Below are 26,151 nucleotides of genomic sequence, written 5' to 3'. Positions count from 1 at the left end.
TACTTCTTCTCTTTCCCACCCACTCCTGCTTAGTTCATGATAGATATAACCCACAGAACATCTTACATGGGACAGATGGCATGTCCTTGTACCAGGGCTGCTTTATCGCTGACTAGAATCACATCTCCGTATTGCTGTCCAGATCTTTTATATAGTACATGCCAAAATAATTTTTACTGCTTTTTATGTATGTAGGCCCTGAACATGAAAGCACACGTGTAGGTGTTTGCTAATGAAGAATGGATTGTACGAAGTGCTTGGGAATTGTCGGCTAAATGTAACACTGCTTGTAAATATTTTTGGTCTGCTTTACTTCCAGTTTGCTTATGGAGTTCCGGATCTATCCCTCAAGGACATAGCATGTAGCCAGGTCCTCCTGGACCGTTTCATCATCTTCCCGAGTCGCCGAGGACTGCGTACCGTTCTGAATGGAATGTGTGTTCTCTCCGAACAACGGCTCCAGAAAATAGAGAACGCACTTTATGCAAGCGTGGACTTATTTAAACTCTTCCAAGCAGTAGGTCCATTATTTTGCCCATTTATTGTTGTTCAAAAGTATGTAGTGTTCTTCTTAGCTGCTACTAAATGCCTTCATTACATGTACTTTTGACTTGTATAAGTTATCTGTATTGATGACCATAAATTAAGTAGTACTGATTGAGTACTGCCTGCTTTCATGTTTACCTGAATCTCAAGGTGGAATTACTACTTTTAATTCACTCCCTAGTGTTGATTATTTTAAATAATGTTTATGTTGTTTGCTCCATTTATTCCCTTACAACTTTTCTGAACAGCTTTGAACTGGATATAACCCTGTTAGTAACAGGAAGACAAACACATTGTGAAAATGCCATGGGTATAATAGAGTCTAATAATGTTTCTCCATCCCAATGTCCACAATACGAATAGACGAACATACGAACAATGATGGACAGGAAAGACTCTCTGGTCTATCCAACCTGTCCCACACAATTGTGATACCTTGTTTATCACAATATATACACTCCCCATCCCACCCAAAACCATGTGATCTCCTGGGAGAGATGAAAAACCAGATAAAAACCCAGGCTAATTTGGGAAAAAAAAAATCTGGGAAATTCCTCTCCGACCCCTTTGGCGATCGAAACTAGTCCAGGAGATCACTCTGGCCTTGATAATTCTATGCATACCCTACCTTTTGTAAGAGGTGATCTCCACCCCAGCCAGAAATAGGTTCAGCTTTCACTTGAAGGAATTCAGCAAATCGGTGTCCACCGTATGAGCTGGCAGCCTGTTCCAGACGTCCACTATTCTCTGGAAAAAGAACCACCTCCTGACATGTAACCTAGATCTAGCCCTAAACTACTTAAAATTGTGACCCTTGGTCCTCCCAAACCTATTTAATTGGAACAAACTGTCAAATTGAACACAATCTATTCCCTTCAGCATCTTATAAAGCTCGATCAGATCACTCCTAAGTCTACACTTCTCTAAAGTGTAGAGTCCCAGCTGTTGATAACTGAGATGCTTTATACTGGCAATTAGTTTAGTGGTTCTTTTCTACACCCTTTCCAAAGCCTCAATATCACCCACCAGGTGAGGAGACCAAAAGTGGTCACAGTATTCCAACTGAGGCCTGACCAAGGTCTTGAAGAAGGACAAAATAGTCTGCTTTGTCTTATAGTCAATTGTCCTATAAATGCACTCCATCATCCTATTTACTCTCGCTATCGCTTCACGGCATTGCTCATGAACTTTTAGCAATCTATGCACTAGAACACCCAGATCTCTTTCTTTATCCAACTGCTTTAATGCTTTTCCCTTAAGGGTGTATGTATGTTGAGTATTTGCCCTGCCCTCATGCATAACACTGCACTTTTCCAAATTAAACTTCATTTGCCAGTCACGAGCCCAATCCCCTAACACATCAAGATCTGCCTGCAGCAGTCGAGCATCATCTACAGTCCTGACACTCGCACAGATCTTAGTATCATCTGCAAATTTGCAGATCATACTCCCAACACCTACCTTTTGATCATTAATAAAAATAGTAAAGAGCAACGGTCCCAACCCCAATCCCTGCAGGACACCACTGGTGACCGGTCTCCAAACAGATAAAAATCCATCTATAACTACGTTCTGCCTATGGCCTTCCAGCCGGCTCTCAATCCAGCTCAATATTTAACCATCAATACCAGAGGCTTCGATCTTGTAGAGAAGCCTCTTGTGCGGTACATTGTCAAAAGCTTTTTGGAAGTCTAAGTAGACAATGTCTACTGTCTAAGTAGACTATAGGTTGGTATCACTCAAAGTTAACAAGTCACCCAGTCCAGATGGGATGCAACCCAGGTTGCTGAGGGAAGCAAGGGTGGAGATAGCAGAAGCTCTGACCACAATCTTTCAATCCTTGGATATGGGAGTGGTGCCAGGGGACTCCAGGATTGCAAATGTTACACCCCTATTCAAAAAAAGGGGAGAGGGATAAACCTGGTAACTACAGGCAAGTCAGTCTAACGTTAGTGGTGGGAAAACTACTAGAGACCAGTGTCAAGGACAAAATTAATTCTCACTTGGAGAAGCATAGGTTAATAAGGGACAGCCAGCATGGATTTGTTAAAAGCAAACCGTGTCTGACTAACCTGATTGAGTATCAGAGAGGGCTGATGAAGGTAGTGCAGTAGATGTTGTATATATGGACTTTCAAAAGGCAATTGATAAAGTACCACATAACAGACTTATTCCCTAATATGTCCCTCTCTATCCAAGTAATCATATGTTACATCCCTAATAATTCCCTCAAGCATCTTTCCTATTACTGATGTCAAACTAATGAGCCTATAGTTACCCGGGTCTGTCTTGTCTCATTGTTTAAAGTTGGGGACTACATTAGCCTGCTCTATGTCCCAGAGTGCAGTGAGCAATTAAAAATATGGGTAAGGGTCTCACGCAGCAGTTTCCAGGCAGCACAGATTAACAATGTATTTCATGTAATCAGACAAAAATGGATGTTAGGAGGGGTTGTCAAAGAAGTGGGTTTTAAGGAGGGTCTTAAACGAGGAGAGGTTAGTGGAGAAGTGAAGGAGTTTAGGGAGGGAATTCAGAGCATGCGGCCTAGATGGCTGAAGGCAAAGCTGTCATTGGTGGGGTGAAGGGAGAGGGAGATGCACAAGAGACCAGATATGGAGGAATGGAGAGTTCTGGAGGTGGTGTGGGAGGCTGGAGTTGTAGGGCTGGAGGAGCTTATAGAAATTGAACCAGACTGTTCCCAACCTCAACGTCCTATTTGACCCTGAGCAGAGCTTCCGGCACAAAAATAAAAGTATATAAACATGCTCTGTTTTTTCAGCTTCCGAGAGTGCTAAACAGTCATTCCGATGGAATAGATCTGCAGTTTTGGGTGAGAATTATGAATAATGCATCACCAATATTAGAAGAGGTAAGGAAATTAAAATGCACAAGAAATAGTTTTACTTTGTTCTGTATAACCCATACCATATACCTTGAGGAAGCCAGCTTATTTGGCTAGATATTTAGTAGAATGGAATCAAATATTTAAAACTTTTACACCTTTATATTTAATAAGTAATAGTTTGAATGATGAATTTCCTTTTAAGTTTTCAGGATTTTTTTTTGTGGTGGGTGGGTGGAGGCTGTAATTTGTACTCATCAAGATGAGGGATGTCAGTGCAGTGGAATGGAACATTTTTCACTGTATGTACCCAGCATCAGGATGAAGCAATCTCAGGTCAAGCACAGCACAGCCAAAAATGAAGGGCAAAGCTCCCTCCACTTTGGCCTAACAAGTTTTTGTATCCCAGTTATACTGCTCTTTGAGGTTAGTACCCTGCCATTAATTTTCTCATACGTGTAGTGTGACATTGCTATACTTAAGACATTCTTAATGCAGCTCCCTCCAAGGTTCTGTGTTGCATTATTCTTTCTCTCTGATAACTGCATTGTGACTGCAGTCAGTACAATGCCCCCTTTTACCTAATACTTTTAAATGGCTTCGGTTGTGCCATTCAGTTTTCTTCTGATTCAAAAGAGCTGACTGTAAATATTTTCAATCAGTATACCCATAGTATAGGAGGCTGGTATATCGCACTCCATGTATGTGTTCAAGTGCATTTGTAGAAAGTTCTCTCATCCATCCTATCAAAAGCAAAATACTGCGGATGCTGGAAATCTGAAATAAAAACAGAAAATGCTGGAGAAGCTCAGCAAGTCAGGCAGCATCTGTGGAGAAAGAAACAGAGTTGATGTTTCAGGTTGAAGATCTTTCGTCAGATCTGGAAGAATCATAGAAAGGTTACAGCATGGACGGAGGCCATTCAGCCCATTGAGTCTGCACCTGCTCTATGCAAGAGCAATCCAGTAGTCCCACTCCCCCGCCCTATCCCTGTAGTCCTGTAGTCCTTTCAAGTGCTTATCCAGTTCCCTTTTGAAGGCCATGATTGAATCTGCCTCCACCACCTCAGGCAGTGCATTCCACATCCCAACCACTTGCTGTGTAAAAAAGTTTTTCCTCATGTCACCTTTGGTTCTTTTGCCAATCACCTTAAATTTATTTCCTCTGGTTCCTGACCCTTCCGCCAATGGGAACAGTTTCTCTCTGTCTACTCTGTCTAGACCCTTCATGATTTTGAATACCTCTTTCAAATCTCCTCGCAACCTTCTCTGTTCCAAGGAGAACAACCCCAGCTTCTCCAATCTATCCACGTAACTAATCAACTTGATGCCAGCAAACAGCCAAATGCACAGTGATTTGGAGAATGAAAGCTCTGAGAAATAACTGTAAATCCATTTTGACCAATGTACCAAAGTTCCAATTTCTGGAATGTAAATGGAGCTGTATATAATTGCATTAATTATCTAAAATTGTGAAATGGAGTGCTTCATTACAACAACTTGTATTTATATAATATTTTTAACATAGGAAAACATCTCACAGAGGACAATCAGGAGTAAATGCAAAGCCATTGTGCGACATTTATGACAGCTGACTGAAAGCTTGATCAAAGAACTATATTTTGAAATTAATTTAGTAGCAGGAAGAGAAGCAAAGGAGTTTAGAGAGGGGGCTTCCGGAGATGTTAAAAGTTTTTGAGCAAGTACAGAGCAGGGAAAGCAGGGGAGGGAGGGGAGAGGAGGAAAGAACAAAAGGGAAGGTCTCTGATAGGGTGGAGAGCACGAGTGATTAAATGACAAAAGGGATGATGGTGCAAGGCAAGGAAAGTGGTAGAATCATAGAATCATAGAAAATTTACGGCACAGAAGGAGGCCATTCGGCCCATCTTGTCCGCGCAGGCTGAGAAACGAGCCACCCAGCCTAATCCCACTTTTCTGCATGATGTGGTCCGCAGCCCTGCAGGTCACGGCTCTTCAGGTGCACATCCAGGTATTTCTTAAATGAGTTGAGGGTATCTGCCTCTACCACCCTCTCAGGCAGTGAGTTCCAGACCCCCACCACCCCCTGGGTGAAAAAAGTTTTCCTCATTTTCGCTCTAATCCTTCTACCAATCACTTTAAATTTATGCCCCTGGTTATTGACCTCTCCGCTAAGGGAAATAGGTCCTTCTTATCCACTCTTTCTAGGCCCCTCATAATTTTGTACACCTCAATCAAATTACCCCTCAGCATCCTCTGTTCCAAGGAAAACAAGCCCAGCCTAGCCAATCTGACATCATAGCTAAAATTCTCCAGTCCTGGCAACATCTTCGTAAATCTCCTCTGCACCCTCTCTAGTGCAATTACATCCTGGAATGGGACAGGTTAAGAAACAAAAGATTGATCAGGAGTAACTGTAAATGGCAGCAGCCAAACCATTACCAGCACCAGCTGACTGAAAAAATAGGAGCAGTGGTTATGATCTGAAGTTATTGAAATCAGTGTTGAGTCAATGAAATCAATGTTCATCCATCCAATCACTGCTAATATAATAGTGCTATAAACTCCAAATTCTCCTCACTTATCCCCATGGCTTTTCTGAGTTAGATTGTCAGGTTAGTTCCAATTTGTCCTGAATTATATGTGATGGGCCCAAACCCACTTGGAACTGAGCTAAAATTGCCAAAGTTAATTTTACATAGGACCCATGTGCTGGAAGTAACAATCTGCTCCAATCCATTGCTCATACGATCTCCTTAGGCAATCAAAACTAGTCTAGGAAATCACATTGACCATTATTTGCGTTTGGCTACCGACCACTGGTGGGTGGGTGGGTCGGTAACCACAGGACACAGATTTAATATAATTGGCAAAAGTACCAAAGGGGAGATAAGAGGAATTTTTTTTAGGCAACGAGTTGTTATGATGTGGAATGGTGCCTGAAAGGGTGGTGGGAGCAGATTCAATAGTAACTTTCAAAGGGGAATTGGATATATACACGAAAAGGAAATATTTGCCGGGCTATAGGGAAAGAACAGGGGATTGAGACTAAGTGGATCGCTCTTTCAAAGAGCCAACACAGGCATGATGGGCTGAATGGCCCTTGTAAGATTCTATGATTCTTCAATGATTTATATTGCTGAGTATTCCATCTATCTTTTGTATGCTGTGATCTCCGCCCCAGCCAGGTCCAGCTCTCTTTTGAAGGTATGCAGCGAATCAGCATTCACTGCATGAGCTGGCAATTTGTTCCAGAGGTCTACTATCCGTTGGGAAAAGAAGAGCCTCCTGACATCTATCCTAGTTCTTCCTTTGCGTGGCTCATACGCATGACCCATGGTCCTCCCCGACCTATCTAATTGAAATAATCTGTTAATACGAACACAGTCTAGTCCCTTCCTTATTTTAAACACTTCATTCATTCCTCCCAGAATTATATATTTTTAAAAAATCTTTGGGAAACCAAGCAGCTCCAGCAGTGGAGCTCTTGGCTCTCAATCGGTGACCCTGTGTTTCATTTCTCGCCTTGACTGATGTTCAGGCTCTAAATATGTTTCAGTAGGATTAACTTTACTGGTGCTCAGATGGTCTGTGGAGAGGGACAGCACTTTATTATAGCAAATTGCTTTATATAGGCAGTTAATCTTCCTTACAGCAGTACAATTCCTGTTGACTGACCACATTGACTGTGTCTATGGAGAAAACCTGGCTTAAATTGTTCCACACTCCTGAGTTGAGGAATAAGTATGACAGCAGTGAGTATGTAAAAAGGACGCACATTCATTTAGACCCAGTTCTGATGAAGGGTGAGTGATGAAAGGTTGATCACTGGACTGGGAACCAGAGGATCCTGAGATTGAATCCTGGCAGGGTTCATTCTGAGGTGGATAAAATGAGTGCTGAATGTAGGAGGAGAGTCTGCAGGAACTGGAACATAGGAACAGGAGAAGGTCATTCAGCCCCTCGAGCCTGTTCAGCCATTCAATTAGATCATAGCTGATCTGGATGTTAACTCCATCTACTCGCCTTGGTTCCATAACCCTTAACACCCTTGCCTAACCAAAATCTATTAATCTCAGTTTTGAAATTTTCAATTGATCCTTAGCCTCAATAGCTTTTTGGGGAAGAGAATTCCAGATTTCCACTACCCTTTGTGTGAAGAGGTGCTTTCTGACATCACCCTATAACGGCCTAGCTCCAATTAAGGGTTATGCCCCCTTGTTCTGGACTCCCCCACCAGAGAAAATAGTTTCTCCCCATCAACTCCTTTAATCATCTTAAACTGAATGCTGTTCTTGCCATACTGTCATAAGTACTGTCTTTGGACTCTACAGACTGTTGACAACAGAAATAAAGAGCAGCATCATCTCAGCTACCATGTGATGGTGAACTGATAAGCCTCCTTCTCTCTTTCATGAAGGGTCTCCCCCAAAACATTAACCTCTCATTTCTCTTCCAGACGTTGACAGATCTGCTGTGTGTCCTCAGGATTTTCTGTTTTTATTTTAGGTTTCCAGCATTCACAAGTTTCTCTTTTCATTGCTACATTTATTTAATTATTCAAAACGTGTGTGAAGGTGATAGATATAATGGCATTTTTAAAAATTGCTCCTCGTACAGTTTGCCGCAAGGGACAGTGTTCAAGATCTGCTCCAGGTCCTTTACCCGCTCTTTACTGAAGGTGGCCCAGCTTCATTCAGTCAGCTAACGGACTTGTTGTCAAATCTAATCTGTGGTTATCCTGAAAAAGGGGGCTCCAGCGTCTTTTCTTTCAACTGGTATGAAGATAACAATTACAAAGTTTTCCTGGGAATTAACAACACAAAGAAAGGGTCGAAGTATGCTTACGATTACACAATCAGTAAGTATTTTCTGTACAGCTTTACATTTTCTCCAGAAATTGTAGATTGGGATAAGCATTTGGACATTGGATTCTGAAGAACCAAAATGTGGACCTTTTGAATTTGAAGTTCAAATTTTATTGGGCTGGAGTGTCCACTGGCACATTGATTCAGGCTTGTAGCTGCTTTGGGCTGCCCTGGACTTGAATGAATATAGCCACTGGACAAGCAGGGAATTGAACACTTCCTTTTCCCCACCCTACACAATTCAAATTACCAAAGAAATTGGATGCTCACATAACCACCAAATCATTAGGGCCTGGATGTACAGCCCTCATATCTCACTACTTCCAGCAAAATGGACACAAACTACTGAGCTATCACTAAATGAATGCTGAAAAATGTAAATATTAACAACTGCTACTATTAGAAGAGACTCCCAGCCTCTGACACCCATCATGTAAACCTCTGGTATGGTAGGAAATAGGCCTGCTATGTTGTAATGTGGGGAATTAGCTCCACCAATAGTTTAATTGGTGAATTCACCTCACAGTGTATAACTGAACCATATAGGTCAGGAAAAGTGGCAGGTTTGATCCCAAATCTGTACTGAGTTGACTGACCTCAAATGGGGATCAGTAGGGGCACAACAGCTGGCCTAAGTGGCTCTGGGTAAGAGAAAATTAATATCAGCTGGGGTTACCTGCTCCTATTCAGTGAGCCCTACTGGAAGTGTGGACATCGGATGAAGGCAGGACTAAGGTCGGCTATCACTCCTGTGCCTCCCCAGTTGTATAGGCTGCCAATTTTCCCGGTCTTGAATCACACATGAAGAATAGCCACTAGGCTGAGTTACTGGAGAATGGCTAGTGCCTATGGAACTGTCATCACTTTCAGAGGGAAGGGGGAGAATATTGATGGGAGGTGTTCAAACAAATATAGTGAATATATATGGACAGGATTTTATGTGATTGGGGTAAACTTTGTTGGAACGAAGTATCAGATTGTGATGGTACAAATACTAATTTTTGGTAAACACTCACTGTAGCTCCCTCCTGTAATGTACTTAATGAAAACATGGAGTCCAACCCTGCAACCAAGATAGTCTGGAATGTGCTGAAACCATTACTGATGGGAAAGATCCTGTTTGCCCCAGATTCTCCTGCAACACGGCAGCTGATAAAGAATGTAAGAGCACATACTTTTTACTTTATTTTAATGATCGATTTGAACAGTTTAAGTGATCACACACACTGGGCACGATTTTAAAAGGGAAAAACGGGTGGGTTGGGTGGGGGCATTCAAAATCACAACCATTTCAGACCCACCTCCAACCCGCCCACTTCCGATTTTCACCAGGGCGGGACGAGGGGAGGGCGACCATCCCGGTCTCGGGAGGCGGTTTGGTGATTAAAATCTTACAAGGAGGTTGTGGGCCTCCATTTTTCCAGAGTTTCCAATTTCAACCCCAGGGTGCCGGGATTCCTGTGCCTTCTCTTTTAAACCACGTGAAAGGAGGGGAGAAGGCCTGAAACTAACATGTACGGGCCTTTCTGGCACCGGTTGTGGACCCGGAGGTCCAGGAGTGCTTCCCCCAGACCCAACAAGCCTACCTGCAGTGACCTCCCCCATTATCTCAGAACCTCCCCGCCAACGATCAAGGACTCCCCTCCCGATCTCCGACGCCCCCTCCCATGATCGCGGACCCCGCAATGACCCCCGATTTTCCCTCCAATGATCGGAGACCCCCACGATGACCCCCGATCCTGACAACCTCCCACCGTGACTGACCCCCGCTCCTTCCACCCCATGTCTGACTCCCCCCCCCCCCCCCCCCCCCCACCGGTGTCCACCCATGCCTCCCATTCCCTTGATGCCCCCCCTGCCCCCATCCGTACAAACAAAGACTTACCTGAAGACTTACCTGAACATATCCTCTCCCTGGCTGCTCTCCCATCCGACTGAGGTTAGCCTGTCAATCAGGCCGGTCAGTCAGACGGCAAACCGACAAAAAAATAAAAGACATCCTTATGTCAAAATCGTGGGCTCGGGGTCAAAATCATGTCCACTGTATCTAAATAATATATATGCACTTGTTGTGAAATCCTAATCTCTTCAAAGGAACGTGTTAGGAAAGTTTATCCAATACATAATATCAATTATGAGCAAAATTAATTGTGTGATTTTTTAATACTGCCTAACCAATGTAGTCATTGGAGGGGTGCATTTTAAATTGTCTTGCTGGTGTGGATGCAAATTTTGGATAAACTAGGTTGGTAATGATGGATTAACCTGCACTGTTCCAGTAAGTTGATGATAGGAAAGTCAACTGAAAGCTGAGACTTAACTTATCGCCAGCAGCCTGATAGCTACAGTCAGTCTTCCATTGTTAGGCACTAATCAATCATTGCTTCACCCACCAGATGTGAAAGAGTTAGAATTGTATGCCAGTCCAAAAAATTGCTGAACAATATTTCTAGATGTGCTGCTGAATGATGAATGTTTGTAAGATGAACTTTTAATTGCCAGTTTTCTGTGCAAAATGTAGCTTTCTTTTTTTGAATAGTGATTAAAACATATTCTACATGTTACTCTGTTCTGTTCGAATTTTCAAAAGATGCTCTCCTTGCTCAGACAGGGAGAAGCTGGCAAATAATGGAGCACATTCCATGGTCTCTGATTTCCAACCTGGCGTGAGGTGGGTCTATTTAAACAGACCAGACTGCCCTGCATTGAGTTTCAAAGTACAGTGCTCAGCCAGTCAGAATGCCTTTAAAGCATTATCAGATACAGATTCATGCATCAGTTTTACTGCACGTGAAAAGGTCCCTTCTTCATTTTTGAATATGCCAATTTATTTTACTGACTCCATTTTTTCACACAAGCGCAGATACAGTTTTTTGCATTGATCACCTAAGGTAAGGATTAGCAGCTCAAACGAATGATCGGCCTGTGTTGTTTCGGAGGAGGATTTGTTCAGGCCTATGTTACAGACACATGGCCATAAAATAGTTAAATGCAGTACACAGTGATATGAGTTGATGGAATTTTCTTCACAGGCTAATGCCACTTTCGAGGAGCTACACAGACTTAAGCAGATAGGAAAGGTCTGGGATGAGGTGAAGTGTCAACTATGGAACTTCTTCCAAAACAGCATACACATGAATATGATACGAGTAAGTGTTGGCCATCAGTACGGGAGGGCAAAGTGTCTCCTCAGCTGCAAAACAGCTCTTTACCTTCTGTTTATCTTGAATGGTTAGTTGTCTGTAATAGAGATAACATCAGATTGCAGAAGATGTTTAACATTTTCCTACTTTCATTATTTTCTCTATCTCTTGATGGCTTGTTTTCCCTCCCTCAGTTTGTACTTTGCATGTCATTCTTGTGTCAATCATATTCGTAAATACTGTCAGGTGGAACTCACTAGCTGGGCATTTTAAGAATAAATCGATATAGAATGCAAAATTTTGAAAGCGCGTAACAGTTCTATAATACTTCTTAATGGACATCCTACACTAATGTGGATTGATGTTAAAGAGGTTTAATTACCTAGTTATTAAGGTGCTACATGAAATGAGTTTGGGCAACTTCCATTTCCTAGAGGGCATGGGCCTACAGCACAAAACTGCCCCAAACTTGGCATTAATTGACCCACTCAATCTGAGGTGTCACAGGATAGCTGGTGTGGGAAGTGGGAAAATCTTGAACCACTGTGGTAAGGGGTGCTTTTCTGATCTTGGGGCTGTGGCACATTGTTGGGGTAGAGTAGAGAGAGCTTTGCTCTCCCCGTAACCGTGCTATACCTGACCTGGGAGTGCTTGAAGCTAACCCAAAATGGAAAAAGTTCCATTCCCCAGCATCAACATGAGACTTTATGAGCACAAAATTCACAACGCAAATTTAAAAAATGAAATGTTACTATTTTTTTCAATACATTTATTGCCTTTTATTTCTCACAGGATTCAATAAAAAACCCCACAGTGTCATATTTCATAAACAGGCAACTGGAGGACTTAGATTTGACAGCTAATGATATCATAAACTTCCTGCACAACAGGCCATCCAGTGAACGTGCAGAAGGGATGTCAAACTTTGACTGGCAAAACATTTTTAACCTAACAGACCAGCTGCTAACCATATTCAATAATTACATGGAGGTAAGAAAATAGCAGAATTGGATTGGAATAGGATTATGTTGCAAAGGTTAACTGTTTTATGTTGTTTTTGCTGCATTTGTTTACGACTATTGCTGGACACAGGCAGCACAGAACTACATTTTGACAAAGAATTTCAGCATTGCACAACATGAACCTATCACTTATCCAGATACAATTCAAATTAAGAAGAAATTAGTACCGTGCTAGTACAGGGACTAGCCATACTTTCCGCTTACTCTGGCCCTAATGCTAGTTTGGGGAAATTAACCAACTGATTTTTGACGCTGACAATAACTAGAAGCTAAGCTTCTGATGGTTCAAAAAAGGAAAAGGTCATTTTAAAAAAGCAAAATGTTACATAGAATTACACAGAATCTACAACACAGAACCAGGCCATTTGGCCCAACTGGTCTATGTCAGCGTTTATACTTCACACAAGCCTCCTCCCACTCTAATGACCTCTTCACACCCTGCCCCTATATCCCACTATTCTCTTCTCCCTCATGTATGTATCAAGCCTCCCCTTAATTGCATCAATACTATCTGCTTCAACCACTCTATGTGGCAGTAAGTTCACATTCTCACCACTCTCGGTGTAAAGAACGTCGTCCTAAATTCTTTATTTGATCTGTTATATTTATGCCCCCTTGTTCTGGACCAAGTAAAAACTGTTTTTCTACATCCTCCTATCGAATCCCTTCATAATTTTAAAGACCTCTCTCACATCTTCACTTAGTCTTCTCTTTTCCAGAGAAAAAAAGCCCCAGCCTGCTCAATCTTTCCTGACAGTTATATCCTCTCAATTCTGGTAACGTCCTTGTAAATCTTTTCTGCACTTCTCCAGTGCTTCAATATCCGTTTTTGTAGTATGGAGACCAGAATTCTAAGTGTGGTCTAACCGCACTTGGTTGATGGAATGTTTAATCTAATCTGAATTCGGCATTAAAGTATGGACAACTGCTTCCTTCCCATAAACCTGCCAGGAACTTGGAGCATTTTGGACTGATAAGAACAGACTGGTTCCATCAGCAATGGCATCTATATAATGGCTGCATCTCAGAGATGATTGCCTTACAGCTGCTCTGCTCTGTTGCACTGGTTTGCTCGCCAGTTCTTGGTTAGTTATATTTTTCTCAGTTATCTATCGGACTCGGGCATGGAGTATGTGGACATTGCACAGGGGTTTACTCTTGAGGGTGGAGTGAAGCCCAGCTGCCTCATGCAATACCTTGCAGGGTGCTCACAGGGTGATGTCAATGGCAGCTGTGGAGATGTTTGCATCCTCTGTACAGCCATGACCCCGACTGTAAAGCAGCACCTTCAGTGAGAAATAAAGTATTGCCCGTCTCCACCCAGCCTCAGCCCACCTGCTGCTGAAACCCTCATCCATGCTTTTCTTAGCTCCAGACTTGACTATTCTAATGCTGTCCTGGCCAGCCACCCATCTTCCACCTTCCATAAACGAGCTCATCCAAAACCATGTTGCTTGTATCCTGACTCGCACCAAGTCCCGTTCACCCATCACCCCGGTGCTCGCTAACCTACATTGGCTGGCGGTCCACCAACCCCTCAATTTTAAAATTCTCATCCTTGTCTTCTGTTCCCTCCATGTCCTCGCCCCTCCCTATCTCTGTAACCTACGCCAGCCTTACAACTCTCTAAGAACTCAGCGTTCCTCCAATTCTGGCCTCTTGTGCATCCCCGACTTCCTTTGCCCCACCATTGGCGGCCGTGCCCTCAGCTGTCTAGGTCCTAAACTTTGGAATTACCTCCCCAAAGCTCTTTGCCTCTCCACCTCTCTCTCTCCTCCTTTAAGACGCTCCGTAAAACCTAACACCTGCCCGAACGTCTCCTCCTTTGGCTGACACTTCGGTGTCAGTTTTTGTCTGATTATGCTCCTGTGATGAGCCTTGGAATGTTTTACTATGTTAAAGGTGTTATAGAAATGCAAGGTGGTATTGTTGCTGCTGTGCCCATTTGCTTCTTTCTTATTTCAGAGGTCCTCATCTCCTGGCTCATTTCAGTTGATTACCAGCACTTTTTGGTTGAGAAGCTGGAGGTTCAGTGGAATGCTGAGTTTTTACTACATTGGGCTCCATCTTTGCTGCTACTGCTGGTGCTCTCAGCTTCCTGTAGTGTTCTCTTTAATGTTAATAAAACCAAAATAATTGTGCCAACACATTTTACTGATGTTAGCATGTCCAAATAGTTACAGAAATTTTTCAGAATGTAATTTGAGAATGACACCAGGTCTTCAAATAATTCTGATTTAACTTCAATCCCTGACAGCTAAATTTGTTTCAATGACCATCCAATCAGTAGATAAGGTGTCTTGACACTGTTACAACAGTTTGACATGAGAGATTAAAAGCATTATCAAGACTTTGAAGTGAAGTAATTGAGGGTTATAGTCTCCTAATAGCTCACTGAGAAAAACAAGATCAAAGTTGTTACCTAACTCCCAATTTGCAACATTTGACAACTAAGTGAAATTCACCCATATTATCCTGGTGCCTTCTTACAGTTCTTGCCAGGATAACTATTCATTTTCTCTCTAGTGCTTTAACTTTTGGAAAATGTACCTGGAGAAGCTCCTCATTAATTAGTCTTTTCACAAGATCACAAGATAGATACGGGTGAGGAAGGCCAATCAGATCATATTAGTTCATCCATCTGAAAGAATCTACAGCTGTTGCCATCATTGAATCCATCTGTTTCTTAAAAGAATCCGGAATTTTGGCCTCCACCCGAAAGTGAAACTCCATGTGTTGACCACTCTTTGTGAGAAGAATTTTCTGAAGCCAATCCTACATTTGTCTTTTGCCAGTTTGAAACTTGTGCCCCTTTGTCCTACTGTTACAGTTTAATTTTAAACAGCTTTCCAGATATTGTTTGCAATTTTATCAATGAAAGCCTGGTAGATGGTGGGTGGGGGGGGGGGGTCCAATGCTGTTTACTGGGTTTCCTATTTGCGTTTTTAAGTATTTTATTTATTGCACAATAATCCGGCTAATGACAATTTTATCTTTACATCTGTAGTTGCCCATTACAGGCACTGGAGAGTCCTCTAAAGTATATTATTACTGGTTTGCATTGTAAGAAAAGCTGTTCTTTTCTTTTGAAAGTGTTTGATAATTACAGGCACTGAGCATCGGTGAGCAGGTTATTGGTGAGTAAGTGCCACTTGATAGCACTGTCGGCGACACCTTCCATCACTTTGCTGATGATTGAGAGTAGACTGATGGAGCGGTAATTGGCCGGATTAGATTTGTCCTGCTTTTTGTGGACAGGACATACCTGGGCAATTTTCCACATTGTCGGGTGGATGCCAGTGTTGTAGCTGTACTGGAACAGCTTGGCTAGAGGCGCAGCTAGTTCTGGAGCACAAGTCTTCCGCACTACAGCCGGGATGTTGTCGGGAACCATAGCCTTTGCTGTATCCAGTGCACTCAGCCGTTTCTTGATATCACATGGAGTGAATCGAATTGGCTGAAGACTGGCTTCTGTGATGGTGGGGATATCGGGAGGAGGCCGAGATAAATCATCCACTCGGCACTTCTTGCTGAAGATGGTTGCAAACGCTTCAGCCTTGTCTTTTGCACTCACATGCCGGACTCCGCCATCATTGAGGATGGGGATGTTTACAGAGCCTCCTCCTCCCGTTAGTTGTTTAATTGTCCACCACCATTCATGACTGGATGTGGCAGGACTGCAGAGCTTTGATCTGATCCGTTGGTTGGGTTTGGGTTCCACCAGGACCACTCGGCTCCAGACCTCATTACACCCTTGGTCCAAACATGGACAAAAGAGCTGAATTCCAGAGGTGAGGTGAGAGTGACTGCCCTTGACATCAAGGCAGCATTTGACCGAGTGTGGCACCAAGGAGCCCGAGTAAAATTGAAGTCAATGGGAATCAGGGGGAAAACTCTCCAGTGGCTGGAGTCATACCTAGCACAAAGGAAGATGGTAGTGGTTGTTGGAGGCCAATCATCTCAGCCCCAGGACATTGCTGCAGGAGTTCCTCAGGACAGTGTCCTAGGCCCAACCATCTTCAGCTGCTTCATCAATGACCTTCCCTCCATCATAAGGTCAGAAATGGGGATGATCGCTGATGATTGCACAGTGTTCAGTTCCATTCGCAACCCCTCAGATAATGAAGCAGTCCGTGCCCACATGCAGCAAGACCCAGACAACATCCAGGCTTGGGCTCATAAGTGACAAGTAACATTCGCGCCAGACAAGTGCCAGGCAATGACCATCTCCAACAAGAGAAAGTCTAACCACCTCCCCTTGACATTCAATGGCATTACCATGACCGAATCCCCCACCATCAACATCCTGGGGGTCATCATTGACCAGAAACTTAACTGGACCAGCCATATAAATGCTGTGGCTACAAGAGGCTGGCGAGTGACTCATTTCCTGACTCCCCAAAGTCTTTCCATCATCTACAAAGCACAAGTCAGGAGTGTGATGGAATACTCTCCACTTGCCTGGATGAGTGCAGCTCCAATAACACTCAACAAGCTCGACACCATCCAGGACAAAGCAGTCCGCTTGATTGGCACCCCATCCAGCACCTTAAACATTCACTCCCTTCACCACCGGCGCACAGTGGCTGCAGTGTGTATCATCCACAGGATGCACTGCAGCAACTCGCCAAGGCGTCTTCAACAGCACCTCCCAAACCTGCGACCTCTACCACCTAGAGGGACAAGAGCAGCAGGCACATGGGAACAACATCACCTGCACATTCCCCTCCAAGTCACACGCCATCCCGACTTGGAAATATATCGCCGTTCCTTCATCGTCGCTGGGTCAAAATCCTGGAACTCCCTTCCTAACAGCTCTGTGGGAGAACCTTCACCACACGGCCTGCAGCGGTTCAAGAAGGCGGCTCACCACCACCTTCTCGAGGGCAATTAGGGATGGGCAATAAATGCCGGCCTCGCCAGCGACGCCCACATCCCATGAACGAATAAAAAAAAACCATGAGCTGTTATCTTCTCACTCTGCTATTTACCTTTGAGGTCATAACCTCTTTGATTATTTGCAGTGTTTAAACCTGGATAAATTTGAAGGACTTTCAAACGAGGGTCAGCTCACCCATCGGGCACTTTATCTGCTGGAGGAAAACAAGTTTTGGGCTGGGATTGTATTTCTGGACATGTATTCCTGGTCAAGCAAGCTTCCAACTCACGTGAAGTACAAAATCCGAATGGACATTGATGCAGTGGAGCGAACAAATAAAATAAAAGACAGGTCGGTTTCATTGTTATACATAATCAGGATTGTGAGTTCCAGTCAGTAAAACTCATTAACAACTGCAAACTCTCAGCAAGTTTAAAAAGACACCATAAGTAGAATTTCTCCCCAGTGTCAGAAATGTCCAAACTATGACCTGCAGGTCATACACAGCTTCCAAGCCCTGTCCATCTGACCCCCAAAACTGCAATGACTCACCCTCTAGTGGTCTTCCCCTGAAATGGTGCAGCACAGTTAGATAGTATGTGACCAAGGATGGAGGAAGAGGCAGGGTATTTGCATATTTTCAATTACATAGGATCCATTTTTAATTTATGTCTAACTTAGCTTTATGAAGGGGGGACGGTGGGCTAAGTGATTTTTTTTCCCCTCTTGATAGCAATGCTTTGTATTGTATGTGGCCCATGAAGCTTCATGGCACACCGTTAAGTGCCCATAAAGACAAAAAGTCTTTTTTGTCTCAATAGTCCTGGTAGAACTAAACTTACCATTACATTTCACTGAGGTGATAAAACATGCTACCCCAGCATTACTAACGAGTGTAAATGTGATAGACATTCAGAAACAGTAGACATCATGTGACAAAATGTCCCAAGGTGCTTTACAAGGGAAGCATGGCCACCAAACAGAAAGCAGAAGATAAGTTATGGCAGCTGACCAAAAGCACAGTCATAAAGGTAAGTTTTGAGGAGGATTTTGAACGTGAAAGAGAAGTAACAAAGCAAAGTGGTTCAGGAAGTGAGTTCCAGAGTGCAGGGATATGGTAACTCAAGTCTCTACCACCAACGGTGGAGTGGAGGGACGGGGGATGTGTAGTAGACCAGAGTTGGAAGAACAGTGAGTGAGTGATAGGATGTAGGGCTCAGAGGAATATTGCAAAGGTGGGGTGGAGAAAGGGCATGGATAGATTGGAGGACAAAGATTTTGCTATGCTCCCAGTGACATTTTCAATTCTGCTGCTAGAAAACATTGAGGAGAGTAAATAGTAAACACACTCAACCCCCTTTAAACTGAGATTAGAAACAACAACAAAAAAATTACTCCTGGACAGGTCATTTTCTTTGATTGAGGTGAAAATCGAGACGGTCCCATGGACCCGACATCACTGACTCAACCCCTTCCATACTACAAATAATTTGCTCCTCTCATTTGCTTAGGAATTAAGCTTTTTTTTTTAAAAAAAGATTGTAGTTGAAGCCGAGCTTGTGTTTCAAAATGGGCATCTATCCAATTGTGTCACTCGGCAGAGCTATGAAGTGTAATCGTAAGAACTCGAGGTATTGAAACTAAATTCATCAAGCGTGTACATTCTCTCCTAGAATTGTAACACTTACACAATGGATGATTGTTTCACACAATAAAGCAAAGTGTCCATAGAACAATTTGAATGTTCCCCACTGTTCTTGATTCCATAGAGCTTTGGTGTAGCTATTTCCTCATCATTCCTCTTTGTTTGATAGCAGTTTGTTTCACCTTATTTCCCCCCTCCCCCCACCCTCGCCCACTGTTCCAGGACTCGTACAAGGCTAACTGTGAGGGAATATATTCAGGGGTAGATTTTCACCTTCGTCGACTGGGAGGTAATCTGGTGGAGTGGATCGCCCGCTCTTTCAAGAACTAATGCAATTTTCATTCCATTTCATTGAAGATAAAAATCTACCCCCAAGTGTTCTATTTTCTCTTGTAATGGAACATGCCAGTCACTCACACCTCACCCACACTCCCCAACAGAACCTCCACGCCAATAGCCTCCAGCCCAGTTACATTGCCAACACTATTAGGAGTCAACTCAGGATGGCTTGTTCTCTAGAATAAACAGTAATGCAAACCCTATTGAATTACATAATCTAATCTCTTCACTGGTATGAGAATGCATTACCGCCAGGAGTAGGATTTATACTGCTATTCTAGAACCACTGTAGAGTAAATAAAAACAGCAATTTGCACCTTTAATGTAATTTAATTTGACCAAGGCCCTTGAAATTCAAGGATAAGGAAAATGGATGCTGAGCCAGGGAGAGATGAAGAGGCGAGACAGAAAACTTGGTGAAAGAGGTAGGCTTTGAAGATGTTTTTAAGGGTGGAGAGAGGCGGGAGAGGTTTCGTGAAGGAGTTTCAGAGAGTAGGGCCAACACGGCTGAAGAGTCTGAAGGCTGAAGGGACGGTGATGCACAGAAGGCCTAAGTTAGAGGAAGGGAGGAGCTACATGACTGGAGGAGATTGCAGAGACAAGGTGGGTCAAGGTTATGGACGGATTTACAGATAAGGATAAGGATACTAAATTTAAATTTAATGCACTGGAGGATAGGAAGCCAGTGTAGGTCAGTGCGGAGGGGCTGTTAGGCAAGTAGGACTTGATGCATGGCAGGATACATACAGCAGAGTTTTGGACAGGTTGGAGTTTATGGAAGATGGATCGCCAGCAAGGAGAGGTCAGAGTAGTCATGCCTGGAGGTGACATATATTTAGATCTCAATAGTTTGGGAGTTTATGCACAAAAAACCTCTGCTGCAGTTATCGCGATTGCTCAGTGGGTAAATATCCATACCTGGTGTGCTGGGCCAAGCAGACTAGGGCGGTCTTCAAGCTTGATGCCTGGCATGTGCTTAGTTACCTGAAAATGGTTGAACAGTGTAATTACCGTACATTTTCAGGGCTAAAGAGGGGGAAAATCAGCCAGGGCACCCATTCCCAATTTCAGTCCAGTGATCTCTATTGTAAAGTGAATTTGTGTGGACATTGGGTGTAAACAGGAATAGACTTGACTGTGATGCCCCCTGTGGTCGTCTAGTCTGACAGTACTCGCTATCTAGGTTCAGGTGTGAAGTATGGCCACTTGGGTGAGGTACCAAAGGATTGCCAACACCCATGGAACTGGCCCTCTCCTCTTCCTCCTTTACATACTGCTCCTCCCACACTAAAACCCACATGCCTGCTGGCCTTGTTAAACCTACACTGCCCCTCTTCCGTCCATCTACAAATCTCTCTGCAGCTTCACTCATCCTACTTCTACAACCTCCTCCAGTCCTGTATGCTCCTATGCCCTCTGGCCCTGTGACTCTAGCTTTCTGTGCCAACCCCCCCACTCCACCAGAGCCTTTAGGCAACTCAGCCCCACTCTATGGCATTCCTTCAGTAAACCCACCCATCCATCCACTCTCTCCATCTTTAAAAGCCATTTTGCAACCATCCTATTCAGCCAAGCTTTCAGTCATCTGTCTTACTTCCTCAAAAAGGCTCAGTATTTGTCCCTTCTTCTCCCTTAAAGGCGCTCTATAAATGCAAGTGACTGTTGGTGACGATGGGGTAGCAGTAGTGGTGATTGATGATTCCGTTGATGGAGGTAAATAATGGAAGCCCAGCACATTGTGCGTCCCTAACTACTCTCTAACAGTAGATTTGTACTGGGTGATACGATATAAAAACGGGTCTATTGTTTAAACAACAGCAAGAGATAATGAAAACTCTACTTAACTAATGATGGTAACTATACTTCATTTGTTTAAGGTACTTCCCTCTGTTAATCCATTAAAGGAGTGGGTGGTAGTGGTGCATGATTCTAAAGCAGTAACCCCAGTGTTTCAATATGATGGTAAAATGAAGGGAAGTGCCTCAGGTAATGTTCCCTTTAAATAAGTAGAAGGCCTATATTTCAGTCTCAGGGCACTGATGATGTTCATTCTTGTGGTTTGCGTTATCCAAAGCTCTCAATTAAATGATAATCTTATACAAGATCACAAGATACATTAGGAAGGCCATTTGGCCCATTTTAGCTCATCAATCTAGAAGAAACCTACATTGCCCCTCCATCCCCATCACCACATCCAACTATTTTTAAATGATTCTAGGGTTTTGTTTCAAAAAACCCTCTTTTGAAATACATTTCACGTGTTGATCAGTCAGTGTGTAAAGAAGAGCTTAAATTTGTCTTTTACTAGTTTGAACCTGTGCCCGCGTGGCTTCTTTTCACTTTATTGCTAGGTTGCAATTATTCCATATGTTGTGTAAATTCAGTAGATTTCCCTAATTCTGCTTCTCCCACAGGTATTGGGACCCAGGCCCGAGAGCTGACCCAATAGATGACTTGCGCTACATCTGGGGAGGTTTTGCTTATTTACAAGACATGATTGAACATGGAATTATCAGGACACATACCAATATTGAGGTGCCATCAGGGGTCTATGTCCAGCAGATGCCATATCCCTGCTTTGTAGATGACATGTGAGTAAATTAATATTTGGAATTTTTTTTTTAAAACTTTCCTTGTTATTTTTTTAAATTGTCGTAAATTCAAAACTTTAAAACTGACTGCTGGTGGGGAGCTTCACCCATCGAGAGCGCATATTGCAAATTCAGGTGCACTCTAACTAAAATTTTCGGACTTGAATCTCCGACATGCGGCTCCCCACTGGGAGACTGAAAGCAGAAAATTAGCTCTTAGGTACAGCCATAAATAAATGTGGTCTGCCGTATGAAAAAGGAGTGGTTTTAGGTTCTGTACCGCACATTCTGGAATGACCGTTAAATAAGGTAATCAGTGCTCCTAAACACACGGTAACTGTCTCTCACTCTGCTACCTTAACTCTTGTTGGACACAATTTAGAATATTTTTTGTGATTCAAGTTTTAAAAATGTAGTGTTGTCTTAAAAATTAGTTCACAAGCAATTTGATTTGAATTCATTATAAAAGTGCAGATTTTTGTTCTATAAAATGAACATAGAACGGACTGTGGTGCAATAAAAAGTGCTAGAGGTTGGCTGTCATGGTCCTTCTGTGAGAGAGAATAGAGTGAATTAGCTGAATTGTGTGAAGGCTGACGGGCTGACAAGGAGAGCATTTGAGAAACCAATTCTTGAACTGATAAAGGTGCGAACCAGGGTTTCAACAGTGAAGGGTGAGGAAGGGACGTAAATGGGCAATATTTACAACTTAAATATTGACGTTAAATATTAAATGCTATTTCTTTGTTTATGTCTAATACTTTTCATTAAATGCTTTTCTACCGCAATGCTGTCTGCTGCACCTGCCCATTCCCCCTCCCTCCCACCCCATGTGCTTGCTGATTCTCGCCCTAGCTTCATGCTAGCTCTAACCCGCTGCTTCCCAATGTTCATGGTGCTCTCCTGGATCTACTCTGTCTCCATGATTGTGAAGAGTATTGTGCTCGAGAAGGAGATGAGGCTTAAAGAGACCCTGAAAATCATGGGAGTCAGTAACTGGGTGCATTGGGTCACATGGTTCATCGACAGCTTCATCATGATGGCAGCCAGTACAGTGCTGGCGACCATAGTGATTATGGTAAGTATTCAGATAAAGCACAATCTAAGTATTTAGCATTCACCCTCAGACAACACCAGGCATGTTCAAGTCGAATATGTGAATACAGGTGGTGACTGAGTACAGTGGTAATGAGCTTCACTCATGTGTCACAAGGTGTTTAATACTTTTACGAGGGTTCTTTTATTTGGAAGCTTGATTTTGCTTAACTGTTTTCCGGCTCTGTCACCAACATTCTCACCAGATTACAGCAGTATGACCGACTACCTCATCCGGTGACTGCTATGTTTATCTATGCCCATGTTAGTTGTGCCTTTCTCCATCTGAATATAAATCCTCTTTTGATGCTGTAACCCAATGGAAGAACTACGTCACTGGACTATTTTGACTCGTGGAACGTGATTTTAAGATTGGGGTGGATGCTAGTTAAGTGTTCTGATGTACTTTGTTGGAAATCAATTTCAAGTGATATAATGGGAGGAGAAGAGGTGGGGATGAAGAAACTCAAATTCAGGCACAGAGACTGCAAATCATCCAAATCACAAGTGACTGCATGATCTAAATGAACTTTTCTTTCGTAATAAGTTAATTTAAAATAAGAAATTGGAAAAAGTGCACCAAACAATCAGAATATCACTAAAACTGGGATAAGGTCAAAACAGGGCATAGGAACATTTGGTTTCCAGGAGTAAATGTCACATTGTGGGAGATTGGCTTGTACGGTCATTTTATTTGGGCAGGTGATTTTTTTTCAAGTGTGTTGGGCTACAATAAAGCCCAGGACACTGTTAACTCAGGAGTTATTTATTAGAAAGTAATGTTTTAACTAATTATATTACATTTATATACCACCTCTAATGTCTTCAGGATGCCCTAAAACACTTCACAGCCAATTAATTACTTTTGAAGTGTTTTGTAGGCAAACATGGCAACCATCTTGCAGACCGCAAGGTCCCACAAAGAGCAAATTAAATAAATGACCAGCCTAATAATATTTTTTTGGTGTTGTTGGTTGAGGGATACATGTTGGCTCCCTGTTCTTCATTGAATAGCACCATGGAATCTTTTACATCCACCAGAACAGATAGCTGGGGCCTTGGTTTAATGTCTCAACCAAAAGACGACACCTCCAACAAAGCAGCACTTCCTCAGTACTGCACTGGAGTGCTGGCCTAGATTATGTGCTCAAGTTCTGAGTTGGGCTTGCACCCACAATCTTCTGATTCAGAGATGAGAGTACTCCCACTCAGCCAAGGTGACACTCAGTCAGAGTATTTCATGCAATGATATGGCACAGTTAGTTGGAACGGAGGTTTCAACCATTGCCCATTGCCTCTGGTGACCTGGGTTCATAAGGCTTTGAAAATAAGGCCTCTTTGCTATGGATGCAAAAGGTGACAGTTGAACGAAATGATAATCATATCAGTCTAATTTCTGTTATCAACCCCTAAATTCACAACATGGAAGATTGTAGATTATGACCATTCCTCAGCTCTCAAAAGTATTTCATACCATAGTATTACTAATTACATGGGTCAAGTTTCATCCAGCCATTATCCTACAAGTAAAAGTACATAGTTGGTTCCTAATTTTAATTAGCTCTATTAATGTCCTCAATCTAGACTTTATTTTATCATCTTTCCTTTGTATTTATTTAAATTATCTACAAAACAGACTGTAATGTGTATTATTGTCAGGGTAATTGACCTTGGCCAACCTTTGAGTGTTTACTGATGTGATCTGATCTTTTTCACAATCTCCAGCGTTTTGTCTTACTCACATGTTATCCTCTACAACTTTAATAATTTGCATCTCTTTTTTTTTGTCCCTTACAGAGAGGAAACGTACTCCACTACAGCAACTCTTTCCTCCTCTTTGCCTTCCTCTTGGTATTTACCGTGTCCACCATTATGCAGTGTTTCCTGATGAGCGCATTCTTCTCCAAGGCCAACCTGGCAGCTGCTTGCAGCGGGATCATTTACTTCACCCTCTATCTGCCTCACATTCTTTGCTTTGCTTGGCAGGACCGTATGACCACAAATATGAAATTGTTTGCGGTAAGCTTAATGTATTCAAAAGTTTAACCCTTTGATTCACATTGATCCTAGTCCAAAGACATTCAAGATACAAAAAAAAATGTGCATTTCATGACCTCAGGACGTCCAAAGTGCTTTACAGCCAACAAAGTAATTTTAAAGTGTAATCACTGTTGCAATGCAGGAAACGCAGCAGCCAATTTACACACAGCAAGATCCCACAAGCAGCAATGTGATAAATGACCAGATAATCTGTTTTAGTGATGTTGGTTGTGGGGTTGCCAGGGGGGAACTCTCCTGCTATTCTTCAAAATAGTGCCAAGGGATCTTTTACAATCACCTGAGAGGGCAGACGGGCCCTCAGTTTAGCATCTCATCCAAAAGACAGCACCTCCGACAGTGCAGCAGTCCCTCAGTCCTGCACTGAAGTATCAACCTAGATTTTTTTGTGCTCATCTCTGGAGTGGGACATGAACTGACAACCTTCTGATTCAGAGGCAAGAGTGCTACCAACTGAGCCACAGCTGACACCATAAGAGATATATTAGAGAGTGCATTTACAAGATTTTAATGCAGTCAAGGAGGTGAACTCGTGTTATAAACCTGGAAGATAACCCACAGTTGGTGTTATGGCCATAACTCACTCCGGTATTACTATTAATGCATAAAATATATCATGGCTATGTTACTCTTCTACTTACAAGAGGTTACTGTAGCCATGACAGTCTTCTGAGGGTACCCGCAGCTTGTGGCTCACCTGGCAGAGTGCGGAGAACAGTGCCCTTTTAAAAGTGCTCACTGGCTCTTTAATTCAAGCTTTCATTTTAGGGCAGCTATGATTATACCGCCTGCTCACATCACTTCTGGGTTGGTAAAAGCAGAGCTCCCCACTTAAATGCTGCCCATTAGTCTCTAACTAACTGTGATGAGGTAGTCAGCTCTTTCCTATTATTATTGAAGACTTAAAGAAGGCACGGCAAGCTGTCCAAGTTCTTGTTAAACTCAAAGTGTAAAGTCCTAAAAGTTGGCTCAATGCCAACCGCAGTTATACGGCAGTCAATGCACAGCTTTAATGGTACATTTCCTTCAGGAGATTTCATATCAATGCCAAACTGCCAAATTCTGTTTGGGTGGCAGTATAATTCAGTTTTAATGGTGAAGTGCAAAACTTTGCACCACACTGTTATCAAGCATGTAATTTAACT

General features: G+C 42.8%; 1 protein-coding gene across 1 annotated transcript in view; it reads left to right on the top strand.

The window, feature by feature from the left end:
* The window catches only part of abca4b (ATP-binding cassette, sub-family A (ABC1), member 4b), a 101,937-nt gene that overhangs the window by 10,577 nt on the left and 65,209 nt on the right, over positions 1 to 26,151 (top strand). Inside the window, exons 3-12 of the mRNA XM_067989577.1 lie at positions 320 to 517; positions 3,326 to 3,415; positions 7,987 to 8,227; positions 9,256 to 9,395; positions 11,267 to 11,383; positions 12,170 to 12,367; positions 17,424 to 17,629; positions 21,677 to 21,853; positions 22,709 to 22,931; positions 24,746 to 24,967. Coding sequence (XP_067845678.1) covers positions 320 to 517; positions 3,326 to 3,415; positions 7,987 to 8,227; positions 9,256 to 9,395; positions 11,267 to 11,383; positions 12,170 to 12,367; positions 17,424 to 17,629; positions 21,677 to 21,853; positions 22,709 to 22,931; positions 24,746 to 24,967 — 1,812 coding nt within the window. The remainder of the gene's footprint in view (positions 1 to 319; positions 518 to 3,325; positions 3,416 to 7,986; positions 8,228 to 9,255; positions 9,396 to 11,266; positions 11,384 to 12,169; positions 12,368 to 17,423; positions 17,630 to 21,676; positions 21,854 to 22,708; positions 22,932 to 24,745; positions 24,968 to 26,151) is intronic.

This window comes from Heptranchias perlo, chromosome 9 (assembly GCF_035084215.1).
Source record: "Heptranchias perlo isolate sHepPer1 chromosome 9, sHepPer1.hap1, whole genome shotgun sequence".
Lineage (NCBI taxonomy): Eukaryota > Metazoa > Chordata > Chondrichthyes > Hexanchiformes > Hexanchidae > Heptranchias > Heptranchias perlo.
Note: the sequence above shows the minus strand (reverse complement) of the source record. Positions and strands in the feature narration are given on the sequence as shown.